The sequence below is a fragment of the Symphalangus syndactylus genome, chromosome 16, assembly GCF_028878055.3.
Source record: "Symphalangus syndactylus isolate Jambi chromosome 16, NHGRI_mSymSyn1-v2.1_pri, whole genome shotgun sequence".
Classification (NCBI taxonomy): domain Eukaryota; kingdom Metazoa; phylum Chordata; class Mammalia; order Primates; family Hylobatidae; genus Symphalangus; species Symphalangus syndactylus.
This window is the reverse complement of record NC_072438.2, coordinates 44,809,012-44,833,115: the sequence shown is the minus strand read 5'-3', so window position 1 is coordinate 44,833,115 and position 24,104 is coordinate 44,809,012. Positions and strand designations below refer to the sequence as shown.

The 24,104-nt window shown below is 42.7% G+C and overlaps 1 protein-coding gene across 12 annotated transcripts in view; it reads right to left on the bottom strand.

Annotated features, from left to right (window-relative positions):
• The window catches only part of TBC1D1 (TBC1 domain family member 1), a 248,220-nt gene that overhangs the window by 33,655 nt on the left and 190,461 nt on the right, over window positions 1–24,104 (bottom strand). For all 12 annotated transcript variants that reach the window (XM_055246311.2, XM_055246309.2, XM_055246310.2 and 9 more), the window contains 3 exons: window positions 14,998–15,183; window positions 8,402–8,563; window positions 984–1,142 (listed from right to left, as the gene is read on the bottom strand). In XM_055246311.2, the coding sequence (XP_055102286.1) occupies window positions 984–1,142; window positions 8,402–8,563; window positions 14,998–15,183 (507 nt within the window). The remainder of the gene's footprint in view (window positions 1–983; window positions 1,143–8,401; window positions 8,564–14,997; window positions 15,184–24,104) is intronic.

Here is a 24,104-nt window from a genome sequence, read left to right as displayed (position 1 = left end):
TGTCACGCAGGCTGGAGTGCAGTGGCGCGATCTTGGCTCACTGCAAGCTCCGCCTCCCGGATTCACACCATTCTCCTGACTCAGCCTCCTGAGTAGCTGGGACTATAGGCGCCCGCCACCACGCCTGGCTAATTTTTTTGTATTCTTAGTACAGACAGGGTTTCACCGTGTTAGCCAGGATGGTCTCGATCTCCTGACCTCGTGATCCACCAGCCTTGGCCTCCCAAAGTGCTGAGATTACAGGCGTGAGCCACCGTGCCCAGCCACATCCTCCCACACACCTTAAATCATCTCTAGATTACCTATAACACCTAATACAACGTAAATCCTACATAGTTACTATATTTTTAAATCTATATTATTGTTTAGTTTTCATTGATTTTTCTTCCCAAATACTTTCCATCTGAGGTTGGCTGAGTCCCCAAATTCAGAACCCATAGATACGGAGGGCTGACTGTACATTGTTCCTATCTTCATATTTTAAAAACTATTCAAGAGACAAGGTACCACCCAGTTTCCAAAATAAAATCATTCAAGGCACACACACAAACTGCTTTCTACAATTTTTCTGATGAATTCTGTTTGTAAGCAGTAAAAACGAGGGAGTAGCTCCTGTAATTAAACCAAGCCTCGGTTCTGAACATCTATACGTTTTCCAGGATGTTCCTTCGGTTGACTATAAAAACCTCCTATCAATATTTGAGTTACTGGACTGAACCACAATTATGACTGCAGCCTTAATGAACACCCTCCCTCCATGCCAAGCAAAGTTAACAAGCTCCCCAGTGAAAATACAGAGATTTTTATATGCTTGAAGATGACATTTGTGATTACCCTAGGGCTTTTTAAATTAAAAGTCTCAGTAATAAATTTTGATTGCTAAACCTAAAGGCAGGTCAATAAATAACTTTTGGACAGTCTCTTCAGATTTTTCATGTGAGTGAAACTTCCATTGTCATCTCCAATCGATGGCACAGACTTACCAAGGTCAATAAGAATCGCATGCTGCTGGGAAGTCAGCTGCTTTAAGAGTTCTTTGTATGGCACATCCTTTGGCTGCTGTTTGCTGGGAAACTGGTGTTTAAGGTGGAATTGCTCAGCTAGAAATTTCCAGATTTCACCTCGGTGATGACGTGGCACACCTTTAAAAGGGGGAGAAGATATGGAAATAATTTATGCACAGAATACTACTTAATAATAAAAATGAATTGTGTTTCATGTTCCATTTATCCAAATTCTTGTTCCTTTTTTTTTTTTTTTTTTTTTTTTTTTGAGACAGAGTCTGGCTTTGTCACCCGAGCTGGAGTGCAGAGGCACAATCACATCTCACTGCAGCCTGAATCTTGTGGGCTCGAATGATTCTCCCACCTCAGCCTCCCAAGTAGCTGAAATTATAGGTGCCCACCACCACGCCTGGCTAATTTTTTTTTTTAATTTTTGTAAAGACAGGGTCTCACTATGCTGTCCAGGCTTGTCTCAAACTCCTGGGCTCAAGCGATACTCCTGCCTCAGCCTCCAAAGTCCTGGGATTACAGGGATGAGCCATCATGCCTGGCCACTGGTTCCATTATTAATTAACAGCATAAGAACAGAAGGGGGGCAACTAAAACCTTGCCCTATTTGCTTCTTCCCCTACTTCCACCCCCTATTCTCCCCTCACTTCCCTGGCCCCTTCCTCCTTTCTTCTCACTTCCCAAATGTGTTATCATGTTCTGACCCTGTCAGACTCTGCAAGGAATAAAGAATACGACCTGAGCTCCAACCTGGCACCAATTAACGACATTCTAGGGAAATAAAGCCAAGTATGAAAAACTGTCATATAAGATGTGATCTCAGAAACAAGAGAGAATCAAAAGGAAGTAGAGCTCAGATGAAAGAGAAGCTGGCTCATTTCTTTTTATTATTATTATTATTATTATACTTTAAGTTGTAGGTTACATGTGCACAACGTGCAGGTTTGTTACATATGTATACATGTGCCATGTTGGTGTGCTGCACCCATTAACTCGTCATTTAACATTAGGTATATCTCCTAATGCTATCCCTCCCCCCTCCCCCCCACCCCACGACAGGCCCCGGTGTGTGATGTTCCCCTTCCTGTGTCCAAGTGTTCTCATTGTTCAATTCCCACCTATGAGTGAGAACTTGCGGTGTTTGGTTTTCTGTCCTTACGACAGTTTGCTCATTTCTAACTGAGCAATGAAGGTTCCACAGAATCCTTCATTTGAGCCAAGCCTTAAGAATGAGGGAAAAGGAAGAGAAAAGTACAACCAGAGAGAGGGAACCGAGAGTGATTCAGTTTGCCTCAGGCACAAAGGTGCACGTAGAAGAGAGCAGCTGGCCGGGCGCGGTGGCTCACGCTTGTAATCCCAGCACTTTGGGAGGCCGAGGCGGGCGGATCATGAGGTCAGGAGATCGAGACCACGGTGAAACCCCGTCTCTACTAAAAATACAAAAAAATTAGCTGGGCGTGGTGGCGGGCGCCTGTAGTCCCAGCTACTCGGAGAGGCTGAGGCAGGAGAATGGCGTGAACCCGGGAGGCGGAGCTTGCAGTGAGCCGAGATTGCGCCACTGCACTCCAGCCTGGGCGACAGAGCGAGACTCCGTCTCAAAAATAAATAAATAAATAAAAATAAAAATAAAAAAATAAAAAAAGAAGAGAGCAGCTGGCAAGAAGGCTGGAAGGGTTATCATCAGAGGCAAATTGACGGCAAGAAACCTGCCCCATGTTTGGTAGCTCCAGGGAACCATGCATGTTTCTGAGCTGAGGTGGAGTAAGCTAATCATAGCTGAGATTCTGGAATTCTGATGAGGCTTCTTTCTGCAAGATAAGCTGCAAGAAGGGCCCAGAGGCTGGGTAGGAACTGACTGTACAGACATTGACATGTAAGCATCCAACAAAGCTCTAAAAACAGAAAATGTCCAAGAGCCTCTACCTAATGCTTTGCATGTGATTAATTTGAATACTCACAGTGATTAAAAATGTCTAAAACTTAAGAAAATTCTCTTAAAGTCAAGGATGTTATTTAGGGCAAACCTAATTTTAAAAGGTGACAGTTTTTAACCAAAATTCTTTAGCTCATTACTCAGCTATTACAAGGCCAAAAAGGTAGAAAGGGGGAGAGCAAGAAGACTGAAGAATAAGATGCCAAGTCTTTCTTGTCTTTTGGGAGAAAGGAAGCCTCCGAGTTAGGCATTGATCTTTCTTTCCATCCGGGAAAAAAAGTGGCTGCTTTGTACCCTGCCCTGCCACTCAAACAGCCTGCCCAGGAGGATGGTTTCTCTGGTTTCCGTCTCCGGCCACCTTTAGGAAAAGTTTCTGTTCTGGCAAGGTAGCAGCAGCAGATAGCACTGATTGCGAGGCCACTATGCACCGTCGCCATTCCACGCACGTTCCGTGTATTGGCCCATACCATCCTCATAACCTTCTAAGGGAAACATGATTATCCTCGTGGTAAAGAAAAGAGAGGCAGTGAGAAGAGGTCCCTTGCCCCAGGTCATTAGGCCGGTGAGTGACAGCCCAGGGATGCTGACTGCCATTTTCTCTTGGTGTCCTCCATGTCAGAAATGTCAAACAAGGCTGCTACTCAAATGGGGACTAGAGAAAAAATATTTTGTGTTCCCATCTTGCAATTAATGATAAAATAACCATCTGTGGATTTGAACCAAATAGCAATCATTTTATTAACAGATTCAAAAGTCTCACTGGGCCACCTCTTGGAAATACTTACTGTGTAGTAAGTACTTTCTTCTTTCCCTTTCAAGTATCATTTTGTTTTAAGTTGGCCTGCAGAAGAAATACAGGGCCCCTGTAAACCATGACCACATCCTATACCTTCTGTAATTTTATCTCAGCATTAATATAATGACCCTGTAGAGTGAGTTGAATGGTGTCCCCTCAGAAAAGATGTGTTCACTTCCTAATCCCTGGAGCTTGTGAATGTTACCTTCTTTGCAGATATAATTAAGTAAGGACTTTGGGAGGAGGAGAGCATCCTGGATTATCCAGATGGGCCCTATATCCAGTGACAAGCATTCTTGTAATAGACATACAGAAGAGGAGATGAGAAGGGGAATCAATGTGACCAAGGAGGCAGAGGCTGGAGTGCCGTGGCCACAAGTCTAGGAAGCTGACAGCCACCAGAAGCTGGAAGAGGCCAAGTACAGACAGGCTGACGCCATGGTTTTGGAGCTGTGGCCTCCAGAACACTGAGAGAAGAATTTCTCAGTTGTTTTAGTCGCTATTTTTGTAGGAACTTGTTATGGTAGCAACAGGAAACAAATAAACCCTGATATCTGCTTTCTACTATTATTCTATTTCTTGTCTCCCTCTGCTATTCCAGCTCATAGATATATCCTGGCTACATACACACACGCACACCCTCCCCACAAATACTTCAAACGCTGATGAGAAGTAAATGTGGGCTAGAAAACAGTCAGCATGACAAGTGATTTACAGTGGGGCTTTCACAAAATACTTTTTCTCAAACTGGGAAATTTTCCCAAGTTATGAAATATCCAATTTCCTATTACTAAATCATTCCCATTGTCTTATCAGACCTTTATTTTTTGAAAGAAAAGAATATTGGCTGTGTCACTGGACAGTACCAGATATTGTGGTATTCAGGAGTAGGCTTAGATTCTGTGATTTAAAGCACAGGATCACGCAGGTTGGACCCAGTGTTTTTGCTAAGAATGGCCTGGAATGCCCTTCCCCACCGTGGTGCTGCCTTCACTCCTAACCCAAGAGAAACCTGGCAGTGGAGCCCACGTAGGGCTTGCAGGCAGGGTCTGGGAGGGCAGGAGGCCGTTCCTCCATCCCCCATGTAAATAGCTTCTTACTCACTTAAAAAATAATATACACTCACTGTTTAAAAGCGGGGCAAAAAAACCGCTGAAATGCAAGAGGTATAAAGAAGAAAGTGAAAAACCACACATAACTAGAATGAGCATATATTTACCATCCAAAGCAGGAAGCTTTTGAAAGTGGAGAGGAGGAAGGCTATTAATAATTTTGCCAGGACAGGAGTCATAAACCAGGGCTATGCCAGGTGAACTGGGCTCTATGGTCATCCTGTCTATAACCTGGACATCTGCATCGTGGGTGTTTTTCCATGTATACACACATGGAAATATCAACAGTACAGGAGACCATGCTGTACTCTTTTCATTTAACAACTTAGATATCTTTTACATCAGTAAATATAGATCTACTTATGGTGTCGTTTTCAAGGAATATGACATGGGATAGTCACATGTTGGTTTTTTTGTTTTGTTTTGACTATTAAACAATGTCACAATAAGCATTCTTCTTACTGCAGTACATTTTTGGCTGATTAGTTTCTACAGTAAGTTTTTATAAATGGCATTGCCGGGTCAAAGGCAAGCAGAGTTTGCATCTGGCCCTTACCGTCAGCAGCCCAGGCAGCCACTGTGCAATCCCATTCCTAAAAAAGACATTCCAGCTTATAAGGTTCTATCTAGATATCTTTAGAGAAATCATTTTGACATGTACTAAACTGAATTACCTATAATGTCATAGGATTATGTTATCTTCTCCTAAATTGATACCCTAATCCTGGCCCCTCATCTAATTTTAACTGGGAAAATTTTATAAATTCCTTTATTTCCATCACTTCAGGGTCTTTTATGTCACTATGAGGAAGGGCCTCTTAATTCACACAACTGTCCTCTCTTTCAAGGTCTCTGAGGTGAGTTGGCCTCTACTTCAAAGGTCAAAGATATGATTCAAATTTAGTCTCAAATTTTTAGATTCACATTTTTATTCTGAGCCACAAAATAGACCGCCGTCATTTGTTTGGAGTTGTTAAATCTTAATGTGTTAAAACCACCTGACTGACAAAGCCCCCTTTATGGTTAGAGCTTCTGCAGTAAAAAGCGATGTGGCAAAGTCAGGCAATACATAAGGAAATTCCAGGTCAGCCTTAGCGCACTCCAATATACAGAATGCTCAATCATCTGTGCCCAATTTTCACTACCCAGGGTCCAGATTCCTAGAGTATTTCTACTAGCCCCCACAAAATATGCCCAGTGAAAAACAAATATCCAGGTGCCAGGCTTCTAAGAAGCTCAAATATTTGGAATAGCTGTCACAGACCCATGCAATTTGCCTTTTGCAGAAGCAAAGACACCTGAAGGCAATCATCTAGGCAACTGTGAATTGGGGAAGAACAGACTCATTCTTTTCTCTGCTTTCTCCCTTTTCAAAACAGCAATTTGGGGTCATTTGGTGTAAAGGTAAATCTCAAGCAAAAAGTAGAGGTGCAAGGAATATCAGAACTGGAAGAGAGCTCCAAGATCCTCTGCTCGGTGCAAGTCTCTCCTTCTGTCAGTAAGGAGGCAAGAGCACAGAAGGAGGGTACCTGCCAAAGTCACACTGAAGCTGCTGTCGACCCAGAACTTCAGTCTTCACCACTGCATACATGTTCTGAGAAAAGCAACTGCAGATCCTGTTTAACAGGAGGCAGTGCAGCACGGTGGTGTGAACCCAGCTCTGTGGCTGAGCCACTACTCAACTGCTCTAAGCCCAAGTTTCCTTATCCAGAGAAAGGGAAAAGGCGTAACGAACAATAACTACCCATGATTACTAAAATTGATGTCAAAATTCAGAAAAGGTTAAAAATGCCCAAAAAACTCTTAGTAAAAAACACTGCTTTGTTTCATTAATGCTCCTAGAGATGAAAAATGCATATGCAGGCCGGGCGCAGTGGCTCACACCCAGCACTTTGGGAGGCCGAGGCAGGCAGATCACCTGAGGTCCAGAGTTCGAGACCAGCCTTGCCAACACGGTGAAAACCCGTCTCTAGTAAAAACACAAAAAATTGGCCAGGCGCGGTGGCTCACGCCTGTAATCCCAGCACTTTGGGAGGCCAAGGTGGGCGGATCACGAGGTCAGGAGATCGAGACCATCCTGGCTAACACAGTGAAACCCCATCTCTACTAAAAATACAAAAAAAAATTACCCGGTCGTGGTGGCGGGCACCTGTAGTCCCAGCTACTCAGGAAGCTGAGGCAGGAGAATGGCATGAACCTGGGAGGCAGAGCTTGCAGTGAGCTGAGATCATGCCACTGCATTCTAGCCTAGGCGACAGAGCAAGACTCTGTCTCAAAAAAAAAAAAAAAAAACCCACAAAAAATTAGCCAGGCATGGTGCCAGGCGCCTGTAATCCCAGCTACTCAGGAGGCTGAGGCAGGAGAATAGCTTAAACCTGGGAGGCAGGAGTTGCAGTGAGCTGAGATCGCACCATTGCACTCCAGCCTGGGCAACAAGAGTGAAACTACATCTCAAAAAACAAAAAAGAAAAAGTGCATATACAACGTTTTCCCACTGTCCAACTGATAAACTCAGGAAAAACCCGTTCTATGCATACTTGAAACCCTTATTCAGAACACCTGGTTATTCATGATGAGCTCAACCAGAACTCAGTAGCACAGAATCAGATTAGACTCAGGCTTTTACTCTTGCCAGAAGACATTAACATATATTTTTAAAGAAATCATTGTTTCACTAGAACACTAATAATGACTGAAGGTAAGTTTCAAAATAGCGGTTCTCAAACTATCTGTGAAGCATCAATTTTTTTTCTTTTTAAAAATTTTCCAATCTCCTACAGGCTGATATTTTTATATGATACAGTAAAAATAAATTAGTAGAAAAACAAAATTTAAAAAAAAAACAGATGGACAAAATATAAGTCCACATTTTAAATTAGGATCACTGTGTCAAATTGGGGGAAACCTTTCCAAATGCTTAGTTTCAAGTTCTGTACTTATCTCTTCTTGGACCAGTAACAGTTTGGGCTGGCAGATCTCACTGAAAAAAAGTGAATCCTGCCCGCTCTCTAAGGCCTTACAGTATAGCAGACACATGCTGTGTGCTCCTCACAACATCCACTGTCAGCACCCACATCTTACACTTGTAGAAACTGGAGCTCAGAGAGGGTGAGGCATTTGTCTAAGATCACACTGCAAAGTAAGTGGCAGAGCTGAGATTTAAGCCCAAGACCACCTGTCTGAAGTCGGTGCTCCACACACTATGTTGTCTCCCTAGAGTACCCAGAGACAAGCATACAATTAGTTTCTAGTTTATAATTTAATTCAAAGTATATCATCAAATCATTATCCAGTTTATAGGCAACGAAGCCCTTGGGTTTTCCTGTCTTCTTCCTATTTCCTGGCCTTCTGGGAATTTTAATTAAGAGGAATCATGAAAGGTGGTGAAATTCATGTCTATTAAGTAAGGTATATGGAAATAGATTAAGATGTGATGAAAAGAAGGGAGATGGCCACTAAAATTAGACTTGACATTTTTTTATTCCACACTTCTCCCCAATCACCAATGAGGGGTGAGGTTGACTAGATGCTTCCCAATGAAACTTACCTTGCCCAACAGCCGAGTGCATTTTTTCCATGTCAAACTTAATTTTTGATCTTCCTGGAGTGCTAAGCATCTTTTCCCACACTGTAGTTACTTCTTTAAGACAGGGAGTAATTTCTTCATAATCGAGCTTCAGGCGCTTGTTCAGCAAATCATTTTCGGAGGCTGGAATAGACCATTCCAGAGCGCATTAGTAAAGGCTACAGCTATGGAATTTCCATTATACAACATGGCTGCCTACTTGTTATCTCGCTCAGATGTCAAGCAGTTACAACTGGCTTAACACGTCTAAATACAAGTCACTGTCCATGCCTCTACCCATTTTCCTTGTTTTGGAAAATGCTAAAAACCTAGGAGGTATGTGATTTCTCTTACCCCTTCACCCCCAATATACTCTGTTGGCTCTACTGCTAAGACATAACCCACATCTGCTCAATTCTTTCCATCTTACCCCTATCAAACCATGAGCCTCTCCAGGACAAGAGCTATGTGTTATTAATAAAATTCCCAGTGACTAGAGTGGTTAGAACTTGATGCAATTTTTTTCATCTAAACTAGGAGAGGCACTCTAAAGAAAGTTTTCTTATTTAGAGCCAAACCTCCATTTGGTAGCTTCTACCATAGATCCCATTTTCTGCTTCTTGGAGTTAAACTGAATAAATCTACCCCTTTCAAATGACATCTCTCAAATATATGAAGAGAGCTACTGTTTCCCACCAAACTCACTCAACCTAAAGCTGCATGAAGAATTATAACTAAATTATCAAGCCCGGGGGGAATAATATCAATAAAGGGAAATGTTAAATTGACAATTTACATTGATTCCTGGACCCAATCTCTCATTTCATGGCCACAAAAACTGAAGTTCAGGAGGATCAGGTGACTTGGTGCTGGTTATTTACTAGCTAGAGGGAAGCCAAGTGACTCTAAGCACAGTGCTGCCTTCCTCTCAGCTTTTATGGTTTTCCATCTACCATCTTTAACCTTTTCTCTCATACTCTGATGAATGCATTTTTAAAAATATCAACCCTAGATTTTTTAGGGCTGGGAGGCTCAGCAATTAAATGACCCCCACACTTGCAGAGATTTTAGAAGAACTGCAATGAATATCTGATTTTTAAACCATCATGTATTATTTAACTAAGAAAAATGTTTTTAAAAAAAATTTTTTTTAAATGTCAACCCTAGATTTTTTTTCATTTTTTATTTTTTTGGCTGTGATTTGGGCTATGAGAAAACACAATAAATGTCACTAGAGTTGAGCTAATCCTTGCAGCAAATCAGGTTTGGGGCTAGCCTTGCTGCACTGCAACTGGCGGCAGCACTGGGTTCTGGATGCCAACGTATGTTCCTCTGGCAGTAAGGCTGCTACAAGCATGTCTGGCCACCCTCACAGAGCCCAGCAGGCAACATGAGCATCCTGCTCTGTAGTCCACACAGCTTCACACAGCCAGAAAGAATTCGCCAGAAGGTTCAGCTGAAAAGGCTCAATCCACAAACATCCTGCTGTTTCAGTATCCTAACAACACTGCTGCCTAAAATCAGTGGCCTCAAAAATGCCTTATCAACCAAGGCAGATGGTGCAGAACTACAACAAACACCCAGGCTCCAGGGCAAGAACTTCAGATACAGGACCCAGCTGTTCGCAATATTAAATAAGACCCCACACACCCATGCGGTTTGCAAGCTCGTAGAGATAGGGGAAGAGGACTGACTGAGATCAAATGTAAATTTGCAACAAAATTCTCTAAAATATTTATTATGATTTAACACAAATGTCTGAGCCAACTTGGACTTTGCGATAACGTTCAGGTCTGATTTGTGCCTACTCTGGTGGGTGGGCTATGGCTGCTCCATCCCCAATTCTGCTCTGTTAACAATGCCTTTCCCAGATAAAACTGTCTTGCCAGCTGCCACCATCTCTTGAAAGCTCAGAATGGAAAGCTAATAGACTGGGAGGCTCAGCAATTAAATGACCCCCACACTTGCAGAGATTTTAGAAGAACTGCACTGAATATTTGATTTTTAAACCATCACGTATTATTTAACTAAGAAAAATGTTTTTTAAATAAAAAACATCAACTGTAATTCAAAATTTAATGTTATCACATCATTTTAATCTTATTAAAGCATAAAATGCTGAGTTATATGGATTAGCTCAACTGGCAATAACATGTCAACACCAAGCCATGGCTGTATTGAATCACATGTTGCAATCTTGCGTTAGGCTGCTCACATCTTCATTTAAAAATGCAGAAAAATGGGCTGGGCACAGTGGCTCATGCCTGTAATCCCAGAACTTTAGGAGGCCAAGGTGGGAGGGTTACCTGAGGTCAGGAGTTCGAGACCGGCCTGGCCAACATGGTGAAACCCCGTCTCTACTACTACTACTACTAATACTAATAATAATAATTAGCTGGGTGTGGTGGTGGGTGCCTGTAATCCCAGCTACTCAGGAGGCTAAGGCAGGAGAATCGCTTGAACCCAGGAGGCGGAGGTTGCAGTGAGCCGAGATTGCGCCATTGCACTCCAGCCTAAGCAACAAGAACGAAACTCTGCCTCAAAAAAAAAAAAAGGAAAAATGGCCTTGCAGAGGAGGACGGCAGAGGACTGGTGGCTTCAAAGAGAGGCAATGCTTTTTGTTCTAACACCAATGAAAATTAGCTATCTAATTTTGGAGAAATCACAACTTCAGCTTCCAAGTGCCTACAATAGAGTGAGGAAGACTGAGATGACATAGTATGGTTCTTTCCAGAATGCGATGCTTCCAGAATAGTAAAAAATATTTGATTCATCTATTCAAGTCAGGAAACAGGCTTAACCATAGGAAGAACTTCCTCATACACATTCTTCTAAATTCTTTCCCAAAGAGTATGCAAGTCAGCTTGAACCCCGATCAATTTCAAGAGCCATCTCAGATGCAATTTAACCTTCCTTTAAGAAGGGAGAAAAAAAGAAACTCACAATAGAATGCCTATCTCTCTAAGTACAGCAGGTCCTCAAATAATGTCTTTATGCTCAATGTCGCTTTGTTATAATGTTGACAAGAAAAAAATGGATTCTTAGCCCAGGGCCATTATCTGTGTGGAGTTTGTGTTCTCTTCATGTCTGTGTGGGTTTTCTCCAAGTGCTCCAGTTTCCTCCCACATCTCAAAGATGTGCACATTAGGTTAATCAGTATGTCTACATGGTTCCAGTCTGTGTGTGTGTGTGTGTGTGTGTGTGTGTGTGTGTGAGTCACCCCAAGATGGAATTGCATTCAGTCCAAGGCTGGTTCCTGCCTTGCACCCTAAGCTGTAGGGATAGGTTCTGGCCACCTGAGACCCTGAAGTGGAATAAGTGGAAAAATAATTAACTCTTTCTCTTTTTTTTTTTTTTTTTTTTTAAGATGGAGTCTCACTGTGTTGCCCAGGCTGGAGTGCAGTGGCACCATCTCGGCTCACTGCAACCTTTGTCTCCTGGGTTCAAGCAATTCTCCTGCCTCACCCTCCCAAGTAGCTGGGATTACAGGTGTGCACCACCACGCCCGGTTAATTTTTTTGTAATTATAGTAGAGACAGGGTTTCACCACATTGGCCAGGCTGGTCTCGAACCCCTGACCTCAAGTGATCTCCCTGTCTCGGCCTCCCAAAGTGCTGGGATTATGGGAGTGAGCCACTGTGCCAAGCCAATAATTATCATGTTTGTACTAATCTTGCTTTAAATGTTTGCACATTGCACGTTTACATCAATATTTAATACTAGAAGTGTCTTGGGTCTTTATTTAGAAGTTTGGTGATGTTTTTGTGCCCAGAAATATGCCATAGGAACTTAACTCTTGTTTTTATCAATAAACCCTTGGTAAAAGTTGTTTCATTATACATCATTTTGCTTAAATTCGCAGTTTCCATGAACCTATTGGCAACATTAAGTGAATACTTACTGTACACTCTGGCTGATTCTTATCAAATCTTGCATCTATATTTAATGTAAAAGTTCTGCCCTGCCCCTAATCCACATCAACAAAACTTACTAAATATTTTTAAGCAATCAGGCTCTTATTGCTAGTTATTTTTTTATCAGCAATCAAGGTCCTGTACACACTAATACAATAGATTAATGCTTCCAACATTATATTAAGCAAGTTTATTGTGTTTTCACCACAAAGATAAACACATGTTGAACTTTACAGAGCTAAGAAGAGAAATGAAGTCAAACAGTAAAAAATAAAAGACCACAAAAACTGAACACTGCCAAGAAGCCAGATGAAATGAGGAAGCATTAGAAGAATGTTGGCAAGGGCCAGTAAACTTAATGCAACACCTGGCAACGGGTTCCAGGTAACCTTAGGAAACTCTTGCCTTTTCATTCTAGTCTGTCTGGTCATTGTTTGCACAGCAGAATGTATTCTGCTTTTGTGGCACACTGATTTTGCCTCACCAATTACAGCTGTCCTCACCACAAAGAAGCCAGCAGTGAGCACCGTTCCCATTTTATAGCTATGCCCTGATTTTACATGGCTGTCATTTGCAAGAAGATTGGCCAGTATTGGCATTAAAGTTTATGACCTACATGACGAACATAACTGCCTTTTTCCTCTCCAGCGAAAATCCCAAGATACACACGAATATAACTGCTGTGCTCCCGAGCTGTCATTTAACTGATGACACATGTAGTAATGCCACCACTATCAAATATCTTTTAGACATCTGCTTTTAGAATTACCTTCACGAACACACAAGAAAGTGGCAGAAAAACTGGGTTGGAAGAAAATAGGACTCACCTGCTCTAAATGCCCCCCAGTGTGCTATCACCTTCCACAGCACCCTGATGGGAGGACCCGTCTTTCTCAGCTTCAAAACTGCATATTGGAAAGCTTACTAGCCTATTCCAACTGTGGGGCTACTTTCATATCGAAAGGTCTTATTCCTTTATATTTCATTTTCTGTTTTCAGTCAAAAGATATAGACACTATCTCTTTACATTCTATGAATTCGTACTTTTCAACTGCAGAAACTATATTGCTGGTACACAGTGTTGTCATAACTCACAAGTATTGTATGGACATGCACAGAGAACGTCTATACACTCACTATGACACTAGCTATGCAACTGAAACTCATGGATGCAACATATTCTCGGGAGCTTATTCCTCAGATTTGGTGTCTTAATGACTTTCAGCTCTATACAAGCATCAAGGTCATTTTAAAAGATCAAAATTTGCAATCAAGAATGATGCGTGGGGCCGGGCGCGGTGGCTCACGCTTGTAATCCCAGCACTTTGGGAGGCCGAGGCGGGCGGATCACGAGGTCAGGAGATCGAGACCACGGTGAAACCCCGTCTCTACTAAAAATACAAAAAATTAGCCGGGCGTGGTGGCGGGCGCCTGTAGTCCCAGCTACTCGGAGAGGCTGAGGCAGGAGAATGGCGTGAACCCGGGAGGCGGAGCTTGCAGTGAGCCGAGATCGCGCCACTGCACTCCAACCTGGGTGACAGAGCGAGACTCCGTCTCAAAAAAAAAAAAAAAAATGATGCGTGGTGGCTCACGCTTGTAATCCCAGCACTTTGGGAGGCCGAGGCGGGCAGATCACGAGGTCAGGAGATCGAGACCACGGTGAAACCCTGTCTCTACTAAAAACACAAAAAAATTAGCCGGGCGTGGTGGCGGGCGCCTGTAGTCCCAGCTACTCGGAGAGGCTGGGGCAGGAGAATGGCGTGAACCCGGGAGGTGGAGCTTGCAGTGAGCCGAGATTGCGCCACTGCACTCCAGCCTGGGCGACACAGCGAGACTCCGTCTCAAAAAAAAAAAAAAAAAAAAAGAATGATGCTGAATGAAATGTACTGTAATTCCAAAATTGTTCTGGGGCAATGGCAGGGTGACTGAACCATCTGCTACATCTTCCCTTTGAAAGAGATTATGCAGACTTCCTGCTCAAAATCTTCACTACTTTATCACCGTGCAGTTCTCTAGATACCCTAAGACTCATGCTCTTTCCAAAGAGTATGTAAACTTTGCATCTTAAGCTACTTTGAAGATAATATTAATTAGTTCCAGTGTCAGTATGGAAACAGGAAATGAACAAAATCTAAACTTTCAAAGTTCATGTCATATTTTGACACTATTGATATCAGTACAGGTAGAACTCAGCTAATTCTTTTTTTTTCAGATTACTTGCAAATCACTGAAAAAGCACACAGAGTGAAGTTACTCATGTTAATGACTTACACAAGAAAAGTTCATACCTAACACACAGGCACAGACTATGGCTGAGGATAAAGTAGAGAGAGAGAGAGTCAGAGGGGAAAACAAAACAAAACAAAAAGCACCTTTCAGCGTGTTAGAGCTTAGATTTAAAGCTTGTATCTCAGAAGTTCTAAACAGTGTACTAACAGTGACCATAGAGGAATAATGAATATAGTTGGTGAAACTATCATTAGATCGCCAACCAGAAAGTAAACAGTGTTAATATTACTCTGAAAAAGTAAACAGATATAGATAGATGTGTACAGTAGACTATCGTGCTGCTATATTTTGAAGACAGCATGCTTATGTCTGATGTGATTAACTTCAGAGCCAAGATAAGACCAGGCCTGTTCAATATCAAGATGGCAAACCAACCTTGGAGCTTCTGATTTTCCTTCTCCATTCTGAGCAGCAGTATCTGTTGAAGGATAGCCTTTTGCCACAGCTCTCGGAGCTCACGAGATGTCCTTTTCTTTTCCTCTGGTGGGGGGCCAAAGGGCCCATCTTCACAAACTGGTTCTAAAGGAGATCGAGGGGGAAGCTCTCCAAGCTCTGAATAATCTGGAAAGGGAGACGGCATTCCAGAATTGTCATTTTTCAACAAAAAATGCACATTCAAACACAGTGCCAAATCAGCAAATTCTGTTCATTCAGATAAAATATAATAATATCACCAAATTTAAAACTCATGTGTTAATATGCATTGGCATAAGCCATGTCTGAGCCACAAACGTGAAACAAATGATACATCAAATAGTAAGCAAACTTCAGTAGCTGAGGAAGTATTTAAAAGATACCTGCTTTTTAAGGTGTAATATTTTTATCTCCTTCTGAAAATGTTATTTAATAATTACATTGATAGTTATAGAAAACGTTCATATAGCGCCTACTGTGTACCAAACTGTTCTCAGAGCTTTATGTACAATAATTTAACACTCACAAAACTCTAAGACATGGGTATTATAACTATCCAGTTTTAAAGAAATGCACACTGAGGAACAGGGAGTTTATGTAACTTGCCTAATGTTACAAAGCCAGGAAGGAGTCAAGCCAGGACTGGAACCCAACAGTCTGGCTTTCATGTGCATTCTTAACCACTGTGCTATCTGGCCAGGTATTCTGAAAGAAGATTAAAATGTATTTAATAGCCAGTAATAACAGTAACCATTAGCAGACCTTCTACCAAGTGCTGGGCACTGCGCCGGGCATTTTATATAGGTAGACTCATTTAATCCTGATGACAAGTCCAGAAGGCAGATATTAGCCTGGAAAGGAAACTAAAGTTCAGAAACTTGCCCAAGGTCATACAGTGAGTAAGTAGGTACACCGGCATACTCTTAACTCATGTCTTCCTGATTCAGAAGACCATTTGTTCCCACTACATACCACTATAATCCAAATGTTTCCTATGTCTAAATTACATAGCTTTATAGAGTCTTATTTCATCATGAGCCTATCAGACAAATGAATAAATTAAAATTCTACACCTTTTGGGGGTTTATATGCATTCTAGGAGGATGTTGCTGTGTAAGGTTCAATAGAAAAGCAAGAATTGAAAGTATCTATAAAGTATCATCTCAATTTGATACATATTATGAGAGGCAGTACAGTTCAGTGATTAATAGGGCAGGTTCTGGAGCCAGGCTGCCAGGATTCTAATCAAGACTCTGTCATTGCTGATTTTGTGATCTTTAACAAGTTGCTTAACCTCCTGATGCTTCCACTTCCCGATCTGTCAAGTGGGTATGACAGAGTCTCCCCTCAGAGTGGTGGTAAAGAGACTGAGTTAATAGGCTATAAACCACTGAGAACAGGGCCCAACACAGAGTAAGAACACAATTAAAAAAAAATAGCTCTCATTGTTTGCTATCATATCTTTACTAGGGGCACAGAAAAGAAATCAAAATTTCAGCTACTCAACTGTAAGCCCTAACCAGGTTAGAACCTTGCTGCCTTGTTGACAAGGGTTTTGGTCACCACACTGAGCACAGTTGCTGACACCCAGCAGGTGCCTGGGAAATAACTGTTGAACAAAAGAAGGGACAAAATACTGGGTTTATGTGTACTGTTATTTATGTTTTCCCTGTATTTTCTAAATTTGTGGCAATAAATATTTTAAAAATAAAAACTAAGGAAAAATAATGCAAATCTATTCTAATTAAAATGAAAGATGGAAAAACTATTTTCTGCAAAACCCTTACAAAACAGTCTCTTCACCTCCAAACCCTGTATACTCAGGATTAGTCATTACTGACTACGATACAGTTCAATTGAATCCTTTTATTTAATCTTATTCTGCAGCTTGAAATCTTTCATTTGAGCCCTTTCCTTTCTTTTTTTTATTCTTTTACCATCTTGGCTCTTGGAATTCTGTGGAACATTGCAGTTGTGATTAAAGTTCTGCTTTACCTCACATTGGAAGCATATCTCCCACTGGTTTGCAAAAGAGTCTCGTTTCCAAAGACTAATTCCTGTGATGTGTTCTGGCTGGCATGGCAGGCACTGTCCTAATAATGAGGGCAGTGTTTCCAGGCACTCTCACAATCTCGTGTGTGTCAAGAGAACCCAGGACACAGCCAGGCAACAGAAGGGAGCCCTGCTGAGGGTTAGGTGGGGTTGACCTGGATATTCTTTTTTTTTTTTTTTTTTTTTTTTTGAGATGGAATCTCGCTCTGTTGCCCAGGCAGGAGTGTGGTGGCGCTATCTTGGCTCACTGCGACCTCCACCTCCCCAGGTTCAAGCGATTCTCCTGCCTCAGACTCCTGAGTGAGTAGTTGGAATTACAGGCATGTGCCACCAAGCCCTGCTAATTTCTGTATTTTTAGTTGAGATGGGGTTTCACCATGTTGGCCAGACTGGTCTCGAACTCCTGACCTCAGGTGATCTGCCTACCTCGGCCCCCCAAAGTGCTAGAATTACAGGTGTGAGCCACCAAGTCCAGCTGACTTGGATATTCTTAAACCCTACTAGTAAAACAAGGGCTCACCTCACCTAAACTCCTTCTTCTAATCTCATCCTTCCTGTTTACCACAGCCTTCCTCTTCCCAGGGTCTTGAAAATTCCTACTGTGTTCCTTTCACATTCGGAATCACAATGAGCAGGTGTAACTCAGGCCAGGAGGATGGAACATTTCTAACAGTAGAGGCTGCTTGTCCCCAGATCCATGTACTCTCCTCTGCCACTTGGGCTACTGACAAGGACCACTGCCTATAGAAGTTTATGAAACTCCGGTTTTATTTTAGTATTCAGAGAAACTGGATCTGCAAAATTACAAGTATTGTTTGGTGACGACAATTGTGAGATTTAAGACCTAAGCTGTCTCCCTAATGTTTTCTACTTTTGTGATCTTTTTCTTATCACTAGTGACAGTTTGTTGAGCTTTTACCATATGGGTTCTTGGCACAAATAAACTTGTTTGATTCTTACAACAATCTCATAGGACAGGTGATATTATGATCTCCATTTTCCAGCTAAAATAAATAAGGTGCAGTGAGGTTTTATAACTTGGTCAAGGTCACACAGCTAGTAAGGGTCAGAGCTATGGCAAGAAAAAAGGTGTATTTTCCTCCAAAGTAAAAAAAAAAAAGTTTACCCCGTGTTCCTCTAACTTCTACGTGCACAAGCCTCACTGGGGATCTTGCTAAATTAAAGATTTTGATTCAGCAAGTCTGAGGGGAGCATTTCCATCAAGCTCCCCAATAATGCCTCCACTGCTGTTTCTCCAAGCACACGCTGAATAGCAGGGCTCCACGCTGCAGCTTTACTCTCTATCTCCTCATGCAACCCTATGCACTTCCTAGCACGTCGGCTCATCTCCTTCACTCCCACCACTGAGAACACAGTTCAAATACTGTTGTTAGCTGCCTGAATTCAGGTCCTCAAGACATGGCAGGAGCTTGTCCTAAACTTGGTCAGGGGACCCAGGCCAAGTCCAGAATACAAAGACATATTTGAGCACTAGTATTAATTTTACCTCTGCATAAACTAAATAAAAGCAGATCCACTGTAAAGGTCAGCAAATAAACCCAAGAGTTTAAAGGAGGGTTTCTCAACCTCAGCACTACTGACATTTTGGGGCTGGATAATTCTTTGTCAGGAGGAACTGTTTTATACACTGTAGAATAGCAGTGGGCATAGTATCATCTGCCCACCATCAGTGCCTCTAGGCATTGCTAAATATCCCCTAGGGGTCAGGAGGAACAAAACCACCTCTAATAAGAACCTCTGATTCAGAGCTAAAATCTCACCATTTTGCCTCTCCTAAACCCTGGGAAGGGGCAAAAATGTATCTCCTTTATCCAAATTCATTTCACATGGTAACAATTACTGATTTTATAGTTTACAACGAACAACAAATTTGTATAATATTTTTTGTTCATATTAAGAGTAGCCTGGCTACAAAATAGCTCAGTAATTTTTAAAGGGAGATAGTTAAAAATCTTTGTTCTAAATTTGGCCTGCTGAGTCAGTCCAAGTCTGCTTTCTCAACAATGCAAAAAGATCCAGATTGGGGACAAGGCTTTGGTTTGTAATCAGTCCTCCTTCACGCGTGTGCAGTCTTCAGAGATGTGGACTCGAGTGGAGTGGCAGGTCGAGGAGAACAAAATCAAAGTCCGAGGTAACCATCAGCTGAGAATCTTGTTCTAATCATTAACCGGGGCACTGTTTTCCCTTGCATCATTCCTAAGCCAATCCTACCAGCACTGAGTCCCTTATATGTATTCAGCGATGTGATGCGTCAGGTGGTCTAAGGAGGGCTACTCTGAGGTTTCTATTCTCTAGAACAATCCCAGGGATCTGGCTTCTCTCCCTGACTCGCATTCTTGCTGAGAGACAGCTGCACAGAGGCCAGTGTAGGAAGCGTGGGTTGGCTCAGTGCAGTGGAGGCTGAGCTGAAGGAGGGGCTGCTCTACCTCGTGGGCCAACTGTGTTGGTGCCTCTTCGGAAAACATATGCCTTCCGGGTTCCGGTTCCTCAGTGTAAAATGTGAGAAATGATATTCGCCGCCGACTGCCCAACTGTGGAGACCACAGGCACTGACAGGCATATTTATAAAGTCGGCAAAGCCACGAAACCAAAGGTCTGCGATAACAACTTAGTCCAGGATTAGATTTTACTATTCTGACATCTCCTATAATGACAGGATGTGGAGCACTTAAATTATGTAGCCTTTCAGAAACAATAGCCTCCAATGGGTTCTAAGAATTTTAAAACCAGTCATAATTCAGGAGGCCTTGGAGACAACTGCCTCCTATTAAATCATTGCTGTGACACTCCCAACAGAGTCATAAATATGATCTATGCTGGTATGTCGGTATTTCAGATGCCAAATTATTCCCCAACAACTCTGTGCTGTTGCATTCTTTCTCCTGTGCTGTTGCATTCTTTCTCCTGTGCTGTTGCATTCTTTCTATCTGCACACAAATGTGTGGGGAAGAGTATGACATTGCATCATTGTTATGAACAGAATCAATGCCATGATCGAGAAAGAGAAAAAGCAACGTGCACATGACCTCCTATTTGCCCAGTATCTGGCTCTCTCAAGTGCAGAATACAGGGCTCCTTTCTTGCATTTTCACAAAGCACTGACATTAAGTTCTGAACTGCAGTTCTCCTCCTTTTAAAGACATGATATTAAATCACATGTTAAGTGCCCTGTAAGAAAGAGGAGCTCTAGAAGGAAATGAGAAGACAGATACTTATTCTCCAATTTTCTGGCTTTTTCTGTGTGTTACCCACCATAGAGCATTTTATAACTCTCTTCATCCCTCTTGAAAATTCTGAACTCCATGCCAAAAAAAAAAAGAAGTAGAAAAATTCCAGTTATTCTCAAACCTCTGTTTGAACAACATAAATCGATTCTGGAAAGAAGAAAACTGAACATTAAATCTCTGGAGAAAAGTTAACAACAACAGGGATTAACATCTGCAGCGTCTGTTGTTACCAACAGCTCAAGAAAATTTCTTAGAAAAAACAAAGTAAAATGACCATGTAGACTTAATGCTGTCCAATTGTTTACAAAGTATGAGCAGCTTTACCTCTACTACAACAGAAAGCAGACCCAAGGAGGCAGAGATTTCTGTGTTCCCTGCCATATTCCATACCTGGGAAACAGCAGATATGCATGGAACATTCAATGAATGAACGGATTCATTTGCCCAAGTCCACTCTCAACCCTGCCATGACTTCTGTGGATCTTTTATGGAAAATACTCCAATGAGAACCTGATTATTTCCTATAGTTGCATTATATGACAGTCTAGCTAGAGGAAAACAGAATTTTTTAAAGACAACATTCATGGCTGGGCGCGGTGGCTCACACCTGTAATCCCAGCACTTTGGGAGGCCAAGGCGGGCAGATCACAAGGTCAGGAGATTGAGACCATCCTGGGTAACACGGTGAAACCCCATCTCTATTAAAAATACAAAAAATTAGCCGGGTGCCGTGGCGGACGCCTATAGTCCCAGCTACTTGGGAGCCTCAGGCAGGAGAATGGCGTGAACCCGGGAGGCGGAGCTTGCAGTGAGCCAAGATAGCACCACTGCACTCCAGCCTGGGCAACAGAGCGAGACTCCGTCTCAAAAAAAAAAAAAAAAAAAAAAAGACAACACTCATTTGGTATAAAGAAATACTGTTAAGTTCTTGCCTCACGCCAGGCATGCTGCTAGAAATCCAAGTATGAATCAGGGAGCAGAGAAGTACATGACTACTAAAATAAGGGAAATACAAAGAAAGTGTTCTGGAAGTTCAGCAAAGAAAGATGAATTTCGGCTGCTTATAAGGTCAAGAGCATGGGGCCCTGGAGCCAGGTATCTGGGATCGAACCTGGCTCTATCATGATCTAGCTACTCAACCTCAAACAGGTTATCTGATCACTTGCCACCTTAGTTTCCTAATCTGCGAAATCTGCATAAAACTGACTAGTTCATAGGATTACTGTGAGCATTAAGTAGGTAAATGTGTGGGAAAAAACAAGCCTGCACACAGTAAACATTTAATAAAATGTCAACTACCATTCTTCTTACCATCATTATTGTCAGTTTTTGTGGAAAGGGGGGTGGTTCTGGAAGGACAAGTAAAATCCATACAGGTTTAATTGATGGGAGCCACTTTAGGTAAAGGACCAGCATAAACAAGGTGCGCAGGTAATTATTAACTCATCACTGATAATGACCCATTTTGTCTAATGACCAGATAGTATGCGCATGAATACAGAAGACAAGGCTGGCTGACTCTAGGTTGCTTAAGGTCTAGTCAATCCACATATTAAGTAGTAAGAAATTGGGAATTCCAGAAGATTGGGGGTTTTTAAAGCAAAAGTGATTTCATATATACATTCTTTAGCACTGGAACGATATCCTGGCAGGCAGGGAGTGCACAGCCTAGTGGATCAGACACATGAAAGGCCACTACCAAACGGTGAGAACAAGTGCTCGAAAAAGAGCTATGGACACAGAACAGAGCACCTAACTGCCTGAGATGGGAGCCATGGGGAGGGGAGGGGTGTGATGAGGAGAGAGGTGCACACACACTTAAAAAGAGAAGCCAAGATAAGCAGAAACAAGGACCAGGAGCAAGAGGCCTGCAGATCTTTATCCCCACTCTCTCCCAAAATAGCCGTTTAGGGTAAACTTCCAAGGCTGTGTAAGGATGACTTAGAGATGAGGAAGTCAAAAGTCCTGACTCAGTCTGGTTAGAGGTCATGACAACAGCTCAGAGGAGCACTGAAGACCACATGGTGGTGGGAAGTCCAGGGAAGAGAACCAGGAAGAGGCACAGAGAACAGGCCTGGGTGGGCGAGCCCAGGGCACAGAGCACCAAGAGCTCTGCGCAGCCCCAGTGGTGGGTGGCTGGTGGCTCTGAATGGGAGGTCTACAGGAGCTGGAGAAGGATCAAGAAAAAGCTGTAGACAGGAGATAACACATGGGAGAAAATTATGCTTGGAAAGAAATGGCATTTGTTTTTGCATCTGCAAGGGGAAGGAAGCTGTATTTTTTGAGGAGCTGAAAGTCAGGGCTCTCAGTTCTTGATTAAAGACAACAAAACTAAAGAGAAACAAATATTCAGCCTCAGCCAGAATCTTAAGTGCTGATCTTTGTAACAGTTTGCCCTATCCTATTACCATTTCTGTAACACTGATTTTCAACTGTGGTTCTTGTAATTTTATGAGACATGCTGGGGTGGAAAAGCCCACCAGGGCCCCTGGTCAGTGCCACCAGGATGAGCACCTGAGGGCTGTGTCTGGGAAGCTGGGCCTTGCCTCCCCAGGGACTTCCCACCAGCAGCCACGTCATAGTGGCGACCTTCGCCACCTCGCCCTTATTTTCCTTCTTTCTTCAGGACTGTGGGGAAAGTGTCAGTGCTCACAGGAACATGGAGCTGAAAGGGACACTGGAAAATGACTTAGCTCAACCCTCCCTCTATTCCCAGATGTGGAAACTGAAGCTTAAAGAGGTCCGACGTCACATTTTCTGGGCACTTACTATGTGCTGGGGAGTATGCTTTACAAGTACCCCACTGATTTCATCTTCACAACCAACGGATAAGCTAGGAAATGGTTTTATTCCTCCATGGCAAGGCATGGGACACAGAGCCAATTAGGTGGTGAAGCCAGGACTAGAACTTGGCTGGCTCATCCTAATGCCTTGGGGTAATGGACACAAAAGCAAAGAGGAAAAGGAGCAGGCAACTGATGATGCCAGTCCTGGTACTAACTACCAGGAAACGGGCAAGCTCCTTGACCCCTCTGTGTCAGTTTCCTCATTCATAAATCACAGACAATAATAGCATCCACCCCTCACAGCTTTGTTGTGGGGATTAAATGAAAAATCCTTGAGAGCACTTAAAAACAGTACTTGAACAAGAGTAAGTGCTGACTTCCCATTAATATCATTATCTATTTTGTTCTAAAAAAGATAATCTATTTGGTAAAATCTTTCCGTTGCTTAGACTTCTTTGCAATCAGACTGGGGTTGGGGATAAAAAAGAAAGTTGATTTACTGAAGAATACTGGAGAAGAGAAACCTGTTCTATGAAGCAAATGCCAACATTTTCCCAGGGGCTCCTCGCAACAATAGGAGGCCCCGGGTCACCGTCCTGGTGTGTCCAGGGCCCATGGTCACGTAGAAATAGGGTGGGAGAGGGGTGGAGTTTTGGCCTTTTTTTGTCTGGCTGACTCTTCTCTGTCAATGCTCAGCTCCAAGGTCATGCCCTCGGAGATGGCTTCCTCCTGCTGCACCTGCTCCGAGGGACCCCGGATGCCTCCTCTGTGGCCCACAGCACCATGGCGCCCTGAGCACAGAAAACAAACACAAGAGGAGCTCCGAGAAGCAGGAGGCCAGGGAGCCTGGAGCGTCTCAGGGAAGACTGGGCAGAAAGGAGAGAAGTCAAAGAGGTCTGGGACCGCCTATGAGGGGCCAGCAACCAACATGCAGAGTGGAGGGAAACAAGCAGGCCCCGGGTGCCACACAACTCTTGACCCA